This window comes from Cryptomeria japonica, chromosome 10, assembly GCF_030272615.1.
Source record: "Cryptomeria japonica chromosome 10, Sugi_1.0, whole genome shotgun sequence".
Classification (NCBI taxonomy): domain Eukaryota; kingdom Viridiplantae; phylum Streptophyta; class Pinopsida; order Cupressales; family Cupressaceae; genus Cryptomeria; species Cryptomeria japonica.
The window spans coordinates 662,165,536-662,183,788 of NC_081414.1; the positions used below are offsets into that span (position 1 = coordinate 662,165,536).

At 38.5% G+C, this 18,253-nt stretch overlaps 1 protein-coding gene across 4 annotated transcripts in view; it reads left to right on the forward strand.

Moving 5' to 3' along the window:
- Window positions 1-18,253, forward strand: part of LOC131073363 (uncharacterized) — a 160,658-nt gene that overhangs the window by 4,273 nt on the left and 138,132 nt on the right. For all 4 annotated transcript variants that reach the window (XM_059213159.1, XM_059213158.1, XM_059213157.1 and 1 more), the window contains exon 5: window positions 1,890-2,061. In XM_059213159.1, the coding sequence (XP_059069142.1) occupies window positions 1,890-2,061 (172 nt within the window). The remainder of the gene's footprint in view (window positions 1-1,889; window positions 2,062-18,253) is intronic.

An 18,253-nucleotide genomic window follows, 5' to 3' on the forward strand; every position in this document is an offset into this window, starting at 1 on the left:
TGCCATGTAGGAGAGATGGAAAGTCCACCCAAGCAATGGAGCATGAACAAAGAAAGTCCGCCCTATCTTGTGACACAAGGCTTTCAAAGTCCGCCCTATGGGTGATGTGCAAGCAAAGGTTTCAATGAAGTCCGCCTTGGTGGTGAGCCATCAAATTCCAAAAGTCCGCCCTAAGACATATTACTTGGCGCCTAAACTCAACAAAGTCCGCCTTGATGAAGGTCAACTAAGTTTGAAAATTTGAATATTCCGAGTGATGTCAGCGTAATCTTGAAGAATTCGAACTGAGTTCTGAAAATAGAAAGTTTCTTGAAGGATGAATTTTGGAGATTGAGTTGATTTTAGAACTGGAATTTGAAATAGAAAGTTGCATTCAAAGGAATTCAAACTCAAGGATGATGACTATGCAACTTGAAGCTGAATTAGAAACTTTCCTCATAAACATTTAAGACTGAAATCAAAATGGAAACAGATTTTAGAGGGAATCTGTGTGTTTCTAAATATGAAATTCAACTTCAATACAAATAAGACATTCTTTCCTTCATTATTTTTCACAAGAGTTCGAACTTTCAAGTGTTGAGAGCAAAGTTAAGAAACGTTCTTGCAGATTGAACATATTTTTGGAGAAGTTAAGAGACATTCCTGCAGGTTGAAGGATATTCGAAGGATATTTCTGCAGATTGAACATATTTTTGGAGAAGTTCGAGGTACATTTAAATGCTTGTATAGCATTGACTTTGCTGCTAGCTTGGAAGTTCTATTGCTCAATAGTTATCTACAATCATATGATTGACAGAAATGTGTATTTGAGGATTCAAATCTTATTTATTTGTTTAGAAGATCTGTTCTTTATCTTGAATGTTTAATATTGTGTTTCTTGTAATAGAGTATGCACAACTTTGAAAAGATGTAAGCCTACAATTACAGAACTGAATGTACCACCAACATTTTCTCTTGTATGGAATTTTGTGTTGCCAAATGATTGCATGAAACCAAACCTGTGACCATATATATAAATTTGAGAATTGAACCCACATTGTTTCTTCTTAAAGGATTTGTTCTTTGATTATCGATTTCTTTTAAAACTCTGTATTGTTGTTTTAATGGTTGGGAGATGCTTTAGGAAGCATTTTACAGCTATTAGTGTTGATTGTACTTTTGAGTCCGATTGAATGGTTTTGGTCAATCTTGGATATTAAGATAATTTTATAAAGAAATATTCTCCTTTTCTAGCACAATAGGTTATATCATTGTGGGGGAGTATGTTTGCTTCTATCTGACATAGACAAGGCTGCAACTCTCCTTAAATTGTTTTAGGGTGCTAGGTTGTACATATGTTGCATAGGAAATATTTGTTTTATCTGTAAGGTTTGTGCAAAGAGGGAGATATATACAACATTCTAATAGGAAGGAACATACAACTGGTCAGCTTTCAATAAACAATAGGAATAAATATACAATGCAAAGATAACAAATCCTGCAGAGTTAAAAGCATTGAATAAGATACTGAAACAATAAAAAGGACATGGATACCATACTGATATAATTTTTTTTATTTCTTTCTTTTCAGCTCCGCCTATAACTCAGTTAATAATTTTTTTTAATCTTATTAGTTGCCATTTGTCTTTGTTACTATTGATCTTGCTTTTTCGATTTTTGCATATTCAGCCCTATGAAATTTTGATCTGTTAATGTATGACTTAAATAGTTCCTGTTATCATCCTTATTCTCTTCAAGGTCTTTGTTTTGAACAAAGTTTTGTACATGACTAACATTCTTAGCCATTATGTGGTATGCCTTTGAAATTCACGTGCAATATTATGCGAGTATGATGCTCCAGCAATGACATTATGATGGGCAGTATGATTAACACATATTTTGTCCTCTAGGTTGATTGGAGTAATGCTTTTTATATCTTTAGAAGTTGGAACAGAGATGGAGTCAAATATTCTCTGCCCAGACCCTCATTAGATGGAGATGGTTCAATATCTTTCCGTGTGTCATGTGATAGAACATGTACTGAGATGAAAAGACATGAATTCACATCTGTGGATGCTGAAGGTACAATTAAATACGTTTATAGCATTGCCTTTGTTGCCAGCATGGAATTTCTACTGTTAAATTGTTATCTTGAACCTTATCATTGATATTAAATGTGTATTTAACTATTGAAACCTTATAACATTTGTTATGAAGGCCTATTCTTTTTATAGGCTTTCAATATTTTATGTTTTTTGAAATAGAATATGCACAGCTTTGAAAAGATGAGAATCAACATATTGTGGAGGTGAAGGTACTATTAAAATTTCCTCGCCCCAGATTTTTTCTTGCTAATTGATCATATGGAACCCCTCTTTACTATAAATATATATTTGAAAATTGAACTTTTTCTCATTTGTCCAACAGGTTTTGTTCTTTGATTATTGATTTTCTTAAAATGTTCTTTTGCATTCATGGGTGGTGTTGATGCAGTATTTACACATAACAAGCATGAACTCACAATTTGTTATTTAGGTTGGAGCCCTCACTTTCAGGATATAGTTAAGTAAGCAATCAGCTTACAACTCATAGATTATGGTGAAGTTTGTCGATTCTAGCATATGTTTAAAAGAATTATACTTAGTGCAGGGCTTGCTTGGTCACCCTTTGTAATGTCCCTTTCATAGTTCTAGTCAACTTGATGACTGTTAGCCAATTTCTTGAGTTCTTGTAGGCTAATTGCTATTTGTAAGGGGACTCAATCGATCTCGGAGAGCACATGTTCAGTCTTTCTTGGTTTCTGTTGTTGGCATTGAGTTTAGTTGGCGTTGTAAATTGTAGTGACATTTTCAGAAGCATTTTTTCGGATCCCTAGGGTGGTCTCCAAACTTCTTGGAGAGCATGTCTATTTTTAGTGATACAATAGGAAATCAGGGCTATTGAGCCCAAGCAATCAGAAATAATCAAATGTACATACTGTAATTGGGAAGGGCATATTCGGAATGTATGCCCGAAGGATAGAGCAAAGAAGACATTAGCAACAGCCAAATCAGTCAGACCTAATTCAATGTATTGTGCTATCTGTGATGAATCGGATCTACATCTCATAGAGGATTTTCCAAAGAATAAACCTTCGGTTTGGAATGAAGGAAACCAATGCTGTCAGAACCATAACTGCAGTGCAAATGAGAAGAGTGATGCGGGATACTGGATCTCACCTTGGCAAGATAACTGGAATGCATGCACCATGCAGAACAATCAATAGGGCTACCAGGATGATAATCACCAATCTAGTTATAGAGGAGGTTGAGGAAGAGACCACGATAGTAGAAGAAATGATGCCAATTGCTTCAATTGTGGGAAGATGGGCCACTGTGCATCTAAATGTTGGGCAAAGAAGAAACAAAAATGTACCTTTTGTGGACAAGATTCTCACAATACGTTTTCATGTGAAATTGATAGAACATTCTATTAGAATCAGGATGCTAGCCAACCTTCCCATAATGATGAGTTACAAAGAAGAGTGAGAGTGATCCGGAGGATGCCGCAACATGGAATAATAGGCTGCCATAGAATGGATGGTGGTCCTGTTGTGACCATTTCACACATCGCCCCATTAGGATGGGGACCCCCTCTTTTTTCTTAGGTTTTGCCTTTCCCTTAGCTAGGTTTTCTCTCTGCTTGCTAGGTTTGGAGTGAGTGAGTGGTCGGCTGGGCTGGGTAGATTAGGGTTTCTATCGAGGTTGAGGGAAGTCTAGATTTGGGAGGTCATAGGTTGTTTGCCTTGGCCCTAGGGTTGTCTTAGAAGAGGTTTTACTTTTCAGGGAGATTAAAGATGAATAGATTGTGCTAAAAGGACGAAAGGTCTCAGTTCAGGGTAGGTCAGAGTGTTGGTTTTCATGTCAGAGTCCTGCTTTCTTCCAAGTCAGAGTTGACTAGGATGAGTCAGTGGCCAAGGGGAGATTCAGGAGGCGATTTCAGGAATTGATGAGCAAATTCACTTGATGATGATTGAAGAAGTCTTGGAAAGTTATATCCAAGGCAAGGAAAGGAGGTTTGAGGTGTAAAATGAGCCAAAACCATGAATTTCGCTCCTGACCCTTCCAAAGGGTCCAGGGCGAAATTCATATTTCCTCTGCTCTGCTCCTTGTCTTGACCAAGTTTGAAACTTCAGCTGCATGGTGTCGGAGACTAGGATACATTTTTGCCTTAGGAAGAAGGTTTGAAGCGATAAAATGATGGAAGTTAGCCTAGAAGAGGAAATTCGCTCCTGACCCTTCCAAAGGGTCTTGAGTGAAATCCTCATTTGACCCTCAATTTTGGCCTAACACATGGAGAATGATGGCAAGAAGACATAAGGGTGATAAAGAGAAGTGAATTTGACCAAGTTGAAGTGAAAGGAATGAAATTGAGTGTGAAATCAACCCAATTGGATGAATTTCGCTCCTGACCCTTCCAAAGGGTCAAGAGCGAAATTCTTTGAAGTCACCTTTTTCTCCTTGTTTGCACTGGAAACCTTGATTCCTTAGGCGTGGTAAGGGCAAATTTTCATATTCTAGCCCTAGGAAGTGATTGAAGATCTTTTGAAAGAGTGGATTTTGCCTAAGGCATGGATTTCACTCCTGACCCTTCCAAAGGGCCCAGAGCGAAATCCACTTTTCCTCCACTTTGCTCAAGGATGTGACCAAGATTGTTTCTTTTGAGGCGTAGTTGAGGAGGTTTTGAAGCATGTTTGCCTTGAAGAGGAGGTTTAAGACTTGGAAATAGTGAAAATCAACCTGGAAGGAGAATTTCGCTCCTGACCCTTCCAAAGTGTCCAGAGCGAAATCCTCCATTTAGCCTTCTTTTTGGCCTTAAAGACCTAGTTTGACCTTGCCTGGAGCCAGTTGGATGGTGGATTGTCTTGATGGCGATAGGAGGAAGTTGAATTGATCAAGTTTGAAGGAGAATGAGATGAAAGAAAGTGAGAAACTAGCCAAGAGTAGGGATTTCGCTCCTGACCCTTCCAAAGGGTCCAGAGCGAAAATCCCCTCAAACCTCAATTTCTCACTTGTCAAGACCAAATTTCTAGTTGCTAAGGCATGTATGGAAGTGTTTGACATGTTTTTGCCTAAGGGAATGACTAGAGGTGGAGGAAATGGAGGATTTTAGCCTAAAAATTGAATTTCGCTCCTGACCCTTCCAAAGGGTCCAGAGCAAAATTTTTGAAAACACTCATTTTCCCCTTAGACAAGATTTGGACCCTGGGGGAGATGCAAGAAGAATGGTCTATGTTTGCCTCCCAAGGAAGATTGGAGTTGAAAAAATGAACAATCAAGCCTAAGACATGATTTTCGCTCAAGACCTTTCCAAAGGGTCCAGAGCAAAAATCTCAATAAACCTCATTTTCTTCCTTGTTTGATCAAATTTTTAATATCCAAGGCATGTTGAAAGGAAGAATGGACATGTTTTTGCCTTTAGGAATGTTTGAAAGCGATGAAAGGTGAAGATTTTGTCCTAGAAAAGGAAATTCGCTTCTGACCCTTCCAAAGGTTTCAGAGTGAAATTCCACTAAACCACCTTTTTTCCCAATTTTATGCCAAGGCAAGTATGAATCAAGATGAGTTGAGATGGGAGAGGCCCCTAGGGATGACTTTAAGTTGCTAAGAAATCATTGAATTTGAAGGAATTGAGCTAAACCAAGATTTTCGCTCCTGACCCTTCCAAAGAGTCTAGAGCGAAATTTCTACAATCATCTATTTTCCTTACAAGTCAAGTCAAACTTTGGGTTTTTATAACTTGGATAGGTGTGAAGAAGTATTTTCTTGCCTTTTGGACTAGATTTAGGTTGAAAGGATGGAGAAAGAAGCCTAAAACAAGATTTTCGCTCCTGACCCTTCCAAAGGGTTTAGAGCGAAAAACCCTAAAACCATCTTTTTCTCCAAATTTTGTGTGAAGTCAGGCCTAGACCTAGGTGAGAGAAATCCTTTGGATTGCCTTTGAATGATTCTTGATCACCAAAAATGCAAATTTTGAGCTAAAACAAGAATTTCGCTCCTGACCCTTCCAAAGGGTCCAGAGCGAAATTCTGGATAGGTCCTGTCCCTGGCTAGGTTTTTGAACGAATTTTCCTTTTCAAGCATTTTGAGGATCAAGCAAATGTTGCCAAGCTGAGAGATGGATTCAAATAAGGGAGTCTAGAGGAAACAAGGTGAAAGGAATGGAGTTGAGTTGGGATAAACAAGCAAAAGATGAATTTCGCTCTTGACCCTTCCAAATGGTCCAGAGCGAAATTCTTCAAAACCACTATTTCCTCCTTGTGTCAAGTCAGGATTTTGATCCCTAGGGCATGGTTGAGATTGGAATGATGTTATTTAGCCTTGCAAGATGAGTTGAAGTGAAGGAGATGGAGAATTAAGCCTAAGACTTGAATTTCGCTCCTGACCCTTCCAAAGCGTCTAGAGCGAAATTCATAAAATGTCATGTCTCCTCCAAGATTGTTTTGAGCCGAGTCAGTGATCAAGCCTTAGAGATTGCCTTAAAAGAGATTGTGAATGAAAAAAAGGGTGAATTTTGCTCCTGACCCTTCCAAAGGGTCCAAAGCGAAATTCTCATCATCACCTAATTTGCCCATGTTAGAAGCTAAAGAATTGAATCCCTAGGCTTTGTTGAACTAAAACTAGCATATGCTCACCTTTAAGAGGATTTTGGAGTGAAAAATGAGGCAATTAAGACAAAATCAAGGAAATCGCTCTTGACCCTTCCAAAGGGTCCAGGGCGAAATCCTTGGAAAAAAAAACTATTCTTCACCTTGTTTGGGCTAGGCAAAGGCATGATGACAAGAGCATGATGTGGTGACAAATCAAGGTTGTAAAGGTGTTGATAGATGGAGTAAATGAACCTAGGTTAGAAGTTCAAGCAAGCCTCCTTGGGGTGATTTAAGCCTTCCTCATACTTTGAGCATTCTAGTGCCTATGGAGAAAATGTGCCTTCATCAAACCTTGAGCAAACTCTAGCATCCACTAGGTTTACCTATATCTTCTCACTAAATTGCTAATCAAACCTCATTTAGGGGACTAAGACAAATTCACATGAGCTGAGGAACTTCTAAAAATGAATTAATTAATTTCTTTCAAGCCTTAAAATCAAAATTTTCATACTTTAGCGCTCAACACATTTTTTTTGTGTTTTATTGCCAAGTCGGCCAGCTTGTGCAAGGCTTTTTTTTTTTTAAACATATTAACCAAGTTGGCCTAGTAGTAAAATGGTGGAGCGCCCTATAAAGGAGAGGTGTATTTTGGTTTTTTTTAATCATTCATTCATTCTTTCTTATGCGATTTTAGAGAGCAGACCTAGAGGTGCGAATTCCAGCAGATTGAAGGCGAATTTCTTGATTAGAGAAAACTGGTTAAGAGCTGGTTGAAGGCTGATTGAAGGCAAATTTCTTACTTGAAGGCTGATTGAAGGCTGGCTGGAAGCTGATTAAAGGTTAAGTCATCAAAGGGGAGGACCTGAAATTCAGATCAAAGACCTTTCATCCAACAAATCTTCATTTTCCTTTATCCTTTTTTCAAGGTTGATAGCTAGGAATCAAGGAGGAGGTATGTTCAATTAGATTTTTTGAAGGCATATTGAAGATTAGATTTGATTTTCTATATCAATCCTTTGTAAGGTTAAGTATTGCATAATTTGATTTAATTCATAAGTAATATCAATTTGAAAATTCATAATTCTAAAGGTTTATCACATTATTTTCAAATTGTAATCTATTTATTTCCTTGAAAGGTCTCAAATCTCCTATCTTAAGATACTATGCTCAAACCTAACTTAAGCCTTTTTTTATAGGTACCAAATGACGACCCCCAAGGCCAGTGGATCCACTACCCGACAGGCTCTCATCAAAGAAGATCAGAAGAACAATGACTTGGAGACCAAGATCGTGTCTAAGTGGAGCAATATCGGAGACACTAATCTAGGAAACTTCAATGTGAAGAAGTTTCGAGAAGCACCCTACATTGGCAAGTCATCACCTGTTGCCAAGAGGATAATTGAGAGTGGCATCATCGAAGCTGCAGGCTTCCCTCTCGCAGTCAAATGTCATGAGCTGATGATTGAATGTGCCCGGCATTATGATTCACATTCAAGGACGATCGTAGCCAAGGATGGAACTGTTCTAGCCTACCTTTCAGAGGAAGCTATAAGTGAAGCTTTTTTCATCTCCTGGAGCCGAGAGACATGATCTACAAAGTTTGGAAGGAGCTAGGTCTATCTACGAAGATGATCTTGATACCTGTCTGAACTTCATCAACAAGAATTGGTTACTCAAGAGTAGACCTCGCTTGAACAAAATACCTAATACGCCACACAGAATTGATTTCCAGGAAGAATTCAAGGACTTGATAACCATGCTCAATCGGGTTACTAGTGCCTCTCAAGCCTTCTTCGACAAGTGGATGTTCTTCTTCATACAAGTGATTGTCCAAGGAAAAGGAATGCTCAATTGGGCTAGAATCATTAGTAATAACCTGGACGTGCAGTTAAGGAGGCTAGCCCCTACCAAGTCATTTCACATTAGTTCATATGTTATATATTCCTTAGTCAGAAGTTTTGAGTATGCAGGGCTACCACACATAGGAGTTGTTGGGAGAGGACCCAGAGAAATAAGAGCTTGTGATTCTTATGTTCAACTACATCATCCACCTAATAATTGCTACAAGCTAGTCAATGATACCTTCATGATATATATCACCAGGACATTGCAAGGAGGGATTCACCATCGGTTGTCTCCGGAGGCACAAGAACTTGTGAAGAAACATGGTGCATGGTTCATTCAGTTTCCAAAATTCACCTACAGCAGGGTCCATGGATGCCCTTCACCTCCCTACATGTTGCCAAGGTATCCTACAGACAGAATAATATTACTTGAGGTGACTAGACAGTTGGCAGCTTATGCTAGAGCATCAAGACATAAACATGGAAATGGAATTCCCGTACCCATTCTACTAGGGAATTCAATTGAAGTGTGTCCTAATTCTCAAGCCGCGGAGGATGCAGAGAAGGAGTTATCTCTATATTCATTCACATCCTTTGCCTCTAGGGAGAATTTTGACCCTCATGGTCACATGGAAGAAACAGTTGGGAAGAAATACAAGCATGAGTTTCAAGTAGAGGACTTATGGATGAATATTCAGGATGATATGGAGGTGAAAAGAAAGATGCATTCCAGATTACCCTTGGATCTCATCAGGAAATGTAAGGTTTATAGAGTAGCCGATCAAGCCCAGGACAGTGGTAGATATCTCCAATCTTCCTACGAGAAGGAGGATAAAGAGGTGAAGATAGATTGGAATGAGCCCGAAGTTGCAGACCTAAGAGCATTGATGGATCCCGTTTTAACTTGCACTCGCAGATGGGTGGACGTACAACATCAAAAGTTGAAAGAGCAGAATGTATCTATGACATTCACCCTGGAAACAAGAACGGAAGAAGGAGAAGCAAGTGTGAGTGAGAATGCTTCTCATTCCAAAGGATCGAAAAGAAAGGAAGGACCTGAGAAGAGAGAACCTTCCAAGAAGAAGCAAAAAGTAAATCCTGATCGTCCACCGAGTACGTCTTCTAGGCACGAAAAAGAAACAAGTCAAGGAGAAGATCAAAGACAGATAGTGTATGAGATTGATGAATCTATGGAATCCATGGTGCAGAATGATAAACAAGGTAAAGGACAAACACTTCAGCATTCATCAAGTCAATCTCTCCATATTGGTGCTAATGAACAACAAGAAGGAAGGAATGATGATGAAGCAACATCTCCTTTCAGAGAAGATAGACCCCTGCCTAAGGAAATACAAGTAAGAGAAAGAAAGTCTTCTATTCTAGATTGGCTAAAAGAAAGATTGACAACGGTAGTTGTGGTTGAGGAGGAAGAACAAGTATTCGATTTGGAAAGTCTCATAGGAAATTCCCATGAAGAGATAGAAAAGAAGAAGGCCACAAAGATGTCAAAGGTAATTAGAGATGAAGCAGGATCCAGAAAGGTGCAGATAGCTACACCAGTGGTGGACAATTATGAGGATGAGATTCTAGCAAAGGAATATGATCTAGAGACATTTGATCTTGGTCCACTTACCTCCGAGCAAGCCATGGAAGAAGCAACTGATCCAGTGAGAGCACTTAATGACAAACTCAAAGAAGAAATGGAAAAGAATAAGAAGCTAGAAAGAGAGGTTAGTGCTTGGAGAAATTACTTTAGTCATCTTAGTCAGCCATTGAGACGACAAGATCCAGCAATATCACCTTTGCATGCACTTCCTCTCGAATCGGTAAATGAGGCGGAAAAGATGAAGAACTTAGCCCAACTCATGAGTTCTTGGATTGATGAATCTTACAAGGTAGCCATTGAATTTGCAACAAGGATGATGAGGACAGTCCATCGGGCTATCCAGGTTCTTGAGATCATTCATAATCTATTGATAACTGTGGATGCATTCGCTCACACGAGGGATGTTGTCATCCCGGTCTTGCAAGTAATAAGAAGAACACCAAGAGAAATTTTAGCACAAGAGAAGATAATGGATGGAGAAGCCCATAGCCTTCTGCAGTGGTCAACTTTGCTCCAGATGAAGGAAGTTCTTTTCGAAGACATCAATACCAGATGCAGCCGAGTTGAAGACACCATCCACCCTATTCAAGACAAGGTGTTTGATATATTGTGTACGATCCTTGACAGAAGGATTGAGATCGAGATAGATGTGGATGTCCAAGAGTTGGAAGACAGGATCAAGATCATTTTTTGCAAGGAAGAAAACATGGTCACAGAGGAGCAATGAGGTCAGATGTATGCTACTATGTTCCTGATCGAGAAAACGAAAAAGCTAGAGCCTGGATGGGAGACGACCCTTCTCACAGCTTTTGATCAAGTCCTCCACTTGGAAGAACGAATGAAGAATCTTCATGAGATTCCCATTGCTGAAATTGAGGGAATTACGTCCACATTCATTGAATATGCTAGAAAAGAGCATAGGAAAGGGAACAAAGTTCTAGTTGAAAAATTGTTGTAAAATGATGTGGCAAGTTTATTCCCATTGGGCTATGTTTCCTCGTTATTTGTGCCAATTCCTATTGGCTATGGATTAATAATGTTTATCTAAATGGGGACCTTTTTGTAACAAACCCTAATTAGGGTTTAGGTGTCAAAATCTCAGCAATTGATCTTCTTCTGATCCAGGTCATTCTTTGTATTTGAGAGTGCTATATAAGCCCTCACTCATTTCATTTTAAAGAGTTAGAGAGAGTTAGAATCAGAAAAGTGAAATAAGTTTAATATTGTCAGCAACAGAGAAATAAGTAGTGAAGAGAGAAAGTTGAACAATTGTTGTTTTATTTGGCTATGAGATCAATGAAATATTGAAGTTATGGTGTTTTATTGCAATCCTTGTGGCTATTTTCATGGTTGTTTATCTTCTTGAATCACTCTTAGTAGAGATAGCATTTAATTTTTTAAGATTGAAGGACGAATGTTGTGTTTGATCTTTGGTAAAATTCATAATCCAAACCTCTAGCTCCTTACTGATTGTAAGTACGCCCTGTGTGGTCAACTGGAGACATTAAGATTGTTTGAGAGTTCAATCATTGTTGGAGGTATTGATATGTATCTTACTGATAGTATCTATCCCATTGATGATTTGAAAATCATTGAATCCCCTTAGAAGATCGCACCAATTCCAGTGGAGTTGTAATCTTTTGGCAATACTGGAATTAGTAGAGTTTTACCTGGACCAGTCCTCATTGAGTCATTCTTAGGATTAGTTTAGTCTCATCTCCTTAAAACCATTATCTTTTGCCCCCTTTTTTTTGAACATCAGTTAGTATTAAGAAAATCCTGTTTCCTCATTTGAAAAGTAGTTGCACGAACAAGCTTTCCTTGAAAGTACGTAAGGCCCCTTGTAAAACAGCAAACGCAACGACCATTGGTGCTTATCCACGAGTAGAGATCCTACATAACAGAACCTTGAAGTTCCTCCGATTGATCCTTTTGCGATATCTTCAACATTCGGGAACTTTACTCAAGAGAGGATAAGATACCTCTGGGTATTTTATTCTGTGTTTGGTCGTGTACAAAAGACACATCAACAGGTCCTTAGACACCTTTATAGAAGAGCACTTCGGAGATGAACTGGCCATGGAGAATAAGAAGAAAAAACTGCAGGAAAGAAGAAAGCTGATGTTGTAACTAGACAGGGTATTGATACCATGAGAAATAAGAAGAAACAAATGTTGGAAGAAGGCTACGAGGAATTGGAGTACTTTGCCAAACAAACTATAATGCAGCATCAACATGAGGAATTAGGTTGCTTCATTGAGGAAGAAGTTAAGATGTTAAAAGATCTAGCAGCCTTGGCCAGATAGAAGGATCTAGTATTGAAACTGAAACAATGGGGAAAGTACCAGAATAAGAAGAAAGTAAACTAGTTATATGAGGACCAGAACTTGAAGAATGGTCTGTTGCTGATTAATGTTCATTTAAATGATTAAAATGCTAAGTATGTTATGGTGGACCTGGGTGTAGACCTGAACACCATTCCATCCAGTACATGGGAGAAATTAGGTAGACTAAAGCTAGTAAAGACATCAACGAACATAAGCCTAGCTGATGGTTCAAAAATGGAGACATTGGGGACATGGAAGAATGTTGAAGTGAATGTTAAAGGAATCAAACAATGTATAGATTTTGAAGTAGTAGAAATGAAAGAACTGTTGTCATTTTATGACACGCTTGGTCCATCAGTGGGAACCGATTAGAGATATGATCCATGGACTAGCATTGCCCTAGTTGATCAAGGAGAAAAGCAATGGAATTATGAAATGTGAAGTGTTGTCTGTCTGGAGGAAGTTCCTTAGTCCTCAAACCTGAAACTTCGGACCCCCGAAGTTCCCAGGTTGCTAGGTCTCCTTTCTCTTCCTCAGAACTCCGGAACCTCGAGGTTCCGAAGTTCCTTTCCTTAGCCTCTCCTCTTCCTCGGAACTCCGGAACCCTGAGGTTCCGAAGTTCCTTTCCTTGGTCTCCTTTCTCTTCCCCGGAACTCCGGAACCTCGAGGTTCTAAAGTTCCTTTCCTTACCCTCTCTTCTCTTCCTCGGAACTCAGGAATCTCGAGGTTCTGAAGTTCCTTTCCTTAGCCTCTCTTCTCTTCCCCGGAACTCAGGAACCTCGAGGTTTCGAAGTTCCTTTCCTTAGCCTCTCTTCTCTTCCCCGGAACTCCGAGGTTCCGAAGTTCCTTTCCTTAGCCTCTCTTCTCTTCCTCGAAACTCCAGAACCCCAAGGTTCCGAATTTCCTTAGTCTTCTCTTCCTCAACCTCAGAACTTCGGAACCCCGAAGTTCTGAAATCCCAAGCCTAAGTATTCCCAACTTCCTTCTGGCTTGCAACACTTCCAGATGGCGTGATCAACACTCAAGGCTTTTAATGCTCCAACACCTCTGCGACCGGTTTTCTATATTAAGGCTGTTAAGCCTCATTGTAAAGGGTTCTCTCCTTGCTTGTTTGAGCTATTCTATGCTCTTTCACTTCTCTTAAAGACTTGTATTTATCTTGCATTTCTGCAACTGTAAGTTTGGCCATTGGCCTTATACTGAATTGAAATCATCATTCTTGCCTTACTTCAACTTATGTATGTTGTGTATGTGTTCTTACCTTCATTGTAAGTGTATCTTGTGGCTTTCTTTCACATATATGCTGTGTTAACTTGTTTCTGGGTGTGACTTGTGGGAAACCTTCTCCCCTATTGACATTCAGCAAGCCCTAACCTCCATACGCGTGTTAAGGTCATTCATGCAATTGAAGTTTGTGCATCTCTTGAGTATTTCAGTTGATTCTTTGTGCCATTTCGGGTGGGGAGAGAAACATCCCTTATCTTGGTGCATCACCTCCTTTCATTTTAAGCATTTCGCTCTTCCCTTTTCCTCTACAAGTTGTTAGGATAGGTTTAGAAGTAAGATTTGAAGTGTTGAGTTGGCTCAACACCTGCACTTGGATTCAGAAGGAAGTTGGCCTTCTCCGGAGATTCAACCCCCTTGCGCAAGGTCCCACACTTCGGGGTTGTTTCCATGTTTCACGAGGTGTTGAGTTGATAGCTCAGCAAGGGTGCAAACTTTTGTGATAACAAGAACCATTAACTCATTCAAAGTACTACTTGGATTGAGATCTTTCGTCAATCCTAATGGTATTGTAGACTCTCAGAAGAGGAGATGTTTTGTCAATCCTTAGAACTGGATGATGAATCCTATATAGAAGTAGCACAAGTTAATGTAGGTAAGGTGTGAAAAATCTATATTCAATTTCTAAACTTTTAGATACAGGAGAAGAAGAAAACTTAAACAGTGAAGGAGAACTTTAACTGGAGAGTGATAATCGCAGTATTGATAGTGATAAAGTATTAGATGCATTGATGCAAAGTGAATTGTAGTTGACATCCCGAAGATTGTATGGATTTCAGAGAGATTTTCTGAGACATACCAAACCTATAACCCGAACTAAACATCCTAGAAAACACAATAATAGTTGGAAGAAGTCTACATTCTTTAAGTAAAAAACTAAACCCAAGTGTAGAATAACAAAACAAAGATAAACCGGAGCTTGCCAATTCTGGGTAAACTACAAAATGAATATGAGGGCACTCGTAACAAGAAAAACAACAATTCTGAACTTACAAATAGAATGCAACTATTTCTAATGAAAATTGGTCACTTAAGCATTGATATCCTAAAACCGGTGATAAACCCTAGGGGTATTAAATATGGAATTAGGAAAAACAATGATAAATATGGCCAACATAAGCATGTTCTCTTGCACTATAGCTGTAATATAGTTTATTATAAATAAATAAGAAAAAGTAGGTATAACAGTAGGAAAGAGTTAGCCCTAGAAATGTAATGAGCAGAAAAAGGCGAGAAATGACTAAAAACAGCTATAGTAATAAATGAGTTCAACCTAGGAAATCAATAAAATACCCTCACTCCATTTGTCTACTCACTTGTCTACTTTAGCTCCCTTGTGCTGTAACAAAGATCATATTGCCATGCACTTAGCTTCTTTGTGTTTTCACTTGCAAAGGCCTAACTTTTGTGCCTTAACCCACACTTCAGTTCACAATCATGGCTATCCCTGTCCTTATCCTTGCTACAACTAAGCCACAATCTAAATACAAAAGATTTCCTTACAAGGCGATGGAGACAGACCCGAATGACACATTTCTCAAGGCTCCTAGCTAGAGTCATTTACATGAAGGATGTAAGGAAATACATGCACTTATTGCTGGAGGAGACTGATCACACAACTTTTGAAGGGCTTACATAGGAATTACTGCAAGAAGGAACCGATTGGTATTTACCAAAATACACTTGGATAAGAGAGAAGAAATTAGATGTTTAGAAGTATTTCCTAGACTTCACCAAGGAAAAGGAGTGGGTCCAATTGGTGTTGAGTAGGCTACATGACGAATATCTCTACCTGGATAAACCCTACCGGATTACAAAGTAGGTCATCTAGGCCATCACTGGGTTGTCGGCGGAACGAACAGTCCCATTGAAGAAAGGAATAAAAAATGCAGAAGTGGAGAAGTTAACTAGAGCTACTTTCGATAGCCTACAAAATTTACTTCACAAATTGGAAGGGCTCTGCTATGACAATGGCTATTCATATGTGCATCAAATGGTTGTTGAAGGGAAAGATTTTGATTTCTATGAAGTGTTAAGAACAAAGTTGTTAGAGAATGTATCCCAGACAAAGTAGACATGTTATCAATTCTGGTATGGCACCTTATTAATATGTTTAGCATTCTATTTTCTTCGTGAGATTCCACAGTATGCCTCTAGAGTATAGGCCATAGAAAGACCTGTAGCTGCACAAATCCTAGAATATGCAAGAAATTACCTAGCCCTTAACACATACATACAAGTTTTTGGTGGATATTTTAAGGGCTTTCAAAAATGAATATAGGACTGGTATAGGATCACATCATATAGTTTAGAAGTACATAGATGCTTGTTGTGACGTAATCACACATTGTTCCATTGCAAATGGGGACCCCCCCCTTGTTTTTTGCTTTTTAGGGTAGTGTTTTGGCGTCTTAGGTTTTGTCTCCGATCTCTCACCCTCGCAAGTGAGTTAAGTTCTTCAAATTCAGAGGAGTCATGAAATCAATAAGGAGAAGGAATGATCAAAAGAATGTTTTGATGCTACAAATGTGCTCAGATAGGTCAAAGGAGTAAAACGCAATTTTCCGAGATCAATTCTGATAACTTCCTATTTTTTAGGAAAGTTGTTTTTTTCTGCTTTTTGCTTTATCATTTTTTGGCATTTTGGGGCCAATCCGAGAACCAACTTTTTTGTTTTACTTTTTCTAAAAATAGAAAGTTGCTTTTTTTGTTTTTCTTGGGATCACAAGATAGTTACCAAGTCAAAAGAAGTGTCAAGCCAAGAAAGTTCATCTGGAACGAACCAGATATGGAACCACCTTCGAATCTAGAGGAAAATGTTAGGAATGCTAATGGAAGATCACAAGAAATTGGCTTAGTGTGAAGTTTAGGTGAAGAATCCACAAAATTGACATGAAATCTGATCTTCTTAGTAAGAAATCTTGTTGAAGGCGTGAAATCCACCAAGGAGTAAAGGAAAATCCAGTTGAAAGTGCTAATCCCGCCCGAACAAAGAAACAGAGATTTGTGTTAATATCATGGAGTCCGACTTCCTCAAGAAGATAAAAAATCCACTGACAGTTCGAATTTCCAAGTTGAAGGCAAAGTTTGAAAAAAAAATCCCACTTGGAAAGAGAGGAAAGTCTCATTTGAGGTTCGAATTTCCCAAGTTGAAGATGAAGAAAAAAAATCCACTTGGAAAGAGGAAAATTCCACTTAGAGTTCAAATCTCCCAAGTTGAGGACAAAAAAAATAAAATTCACAAGGCAAAGAGGACAAATCCACTTGAGGTCCAATTTTCCAAAGTATAGGTGACCAAAAGGCTCCCTAAGTACTTGAAAATTCCTTTTGAGACAAATGGAAAATCTACTTGGAGGTTGAATTTCCCAAGTAAAGAAATAAGTAAGGTTAAGTTGAAAATCTACTTAGAAGTGGAAGAATAATTCCTTCATGAGGTCGATTTCCTAGAAAGGGAAAATCATTTATTTTGTTCAAAAAGAGAAATTAATTATTCTATATGCCAAAATTGCTCAAGGAAGGAATCAACAAGTTTTATGGCGTTATTTGCAAATTCATTAAGGAAAGAAAGCAAAGGCTTTATTGTCTTTTTGCAAATCGCTTATGAAAGGCTAGAGTTATTGTTTTTTTTTTTAAGAGATAGAAGGCACGAGTCGACCTCCTTCTAGAAGGATTCACAAGTCTATTAAAGGGAAGAACAATAATCATTCATTTCACAAGTTCGATTTTGCTCTAGGCAAACCTTGCAACAGTAAACTCGTGAAGAAGAGAGGCTGATCAACCACGCAAAGCCTTCATCATTTACAGGCAAAGAAGTTTCAGACATACATTCAGCCTTGGTGATCATACTTTGAGCTCAAAATCACAGAATTTCTCCCTTTGTCTTTGGATTTTGGGACTAAAATATAATTTCTAGATCTATATCTCTAAGTTCCAATTGTAATTGTGCACCTGGTTTGTTGGGAACCTGCAAGACAACAAGCAAACATCAAATGCACTCATGAAACATTATATCAAGATATCTAAATGAAGAAAACATGTTCATCAAATCAAATTGCTCAAAACCGTCTCATGGTCCTCTATCTCCAAGGATCTTCAAGATTTAAGGCGGCTCTCACTTGGAAGAGCACTTGATCTTTAAGATGTCAACCTAAAGAATTAGATTGAAGGATAATGATCTAGGATCAAAATGGATGCAACTAAGATCCTAGTGATGAGATGAAAAGCTATTGATATGATATGCAAGATGGAGGTGTATTTCCAAATTGAAAGATTAAGTTATCTAATTAAGCTAAGATGAAGATGAGATATGAGAATGCTATGGAATTGATATGAAATTAAGCTAAGTGATAATCTAAAACATGATATAATCTAAGCTATGATGCAATTAGGATGGCCTAGATGCTTGAAGACGAACAATTGGAGCTCGTTGATAACCTGCACAACAAAATAACTATAATATGGATGCAAAAGAAGATGGATTCTTAGATTGAAGAAATGGGCTCTATTTATAGAGAAAATAGAGAAATGGATGGCCAAGATTGAGCAATCTTAACAAGGGCTAGGATTGAAAGTTATCAATCCATGA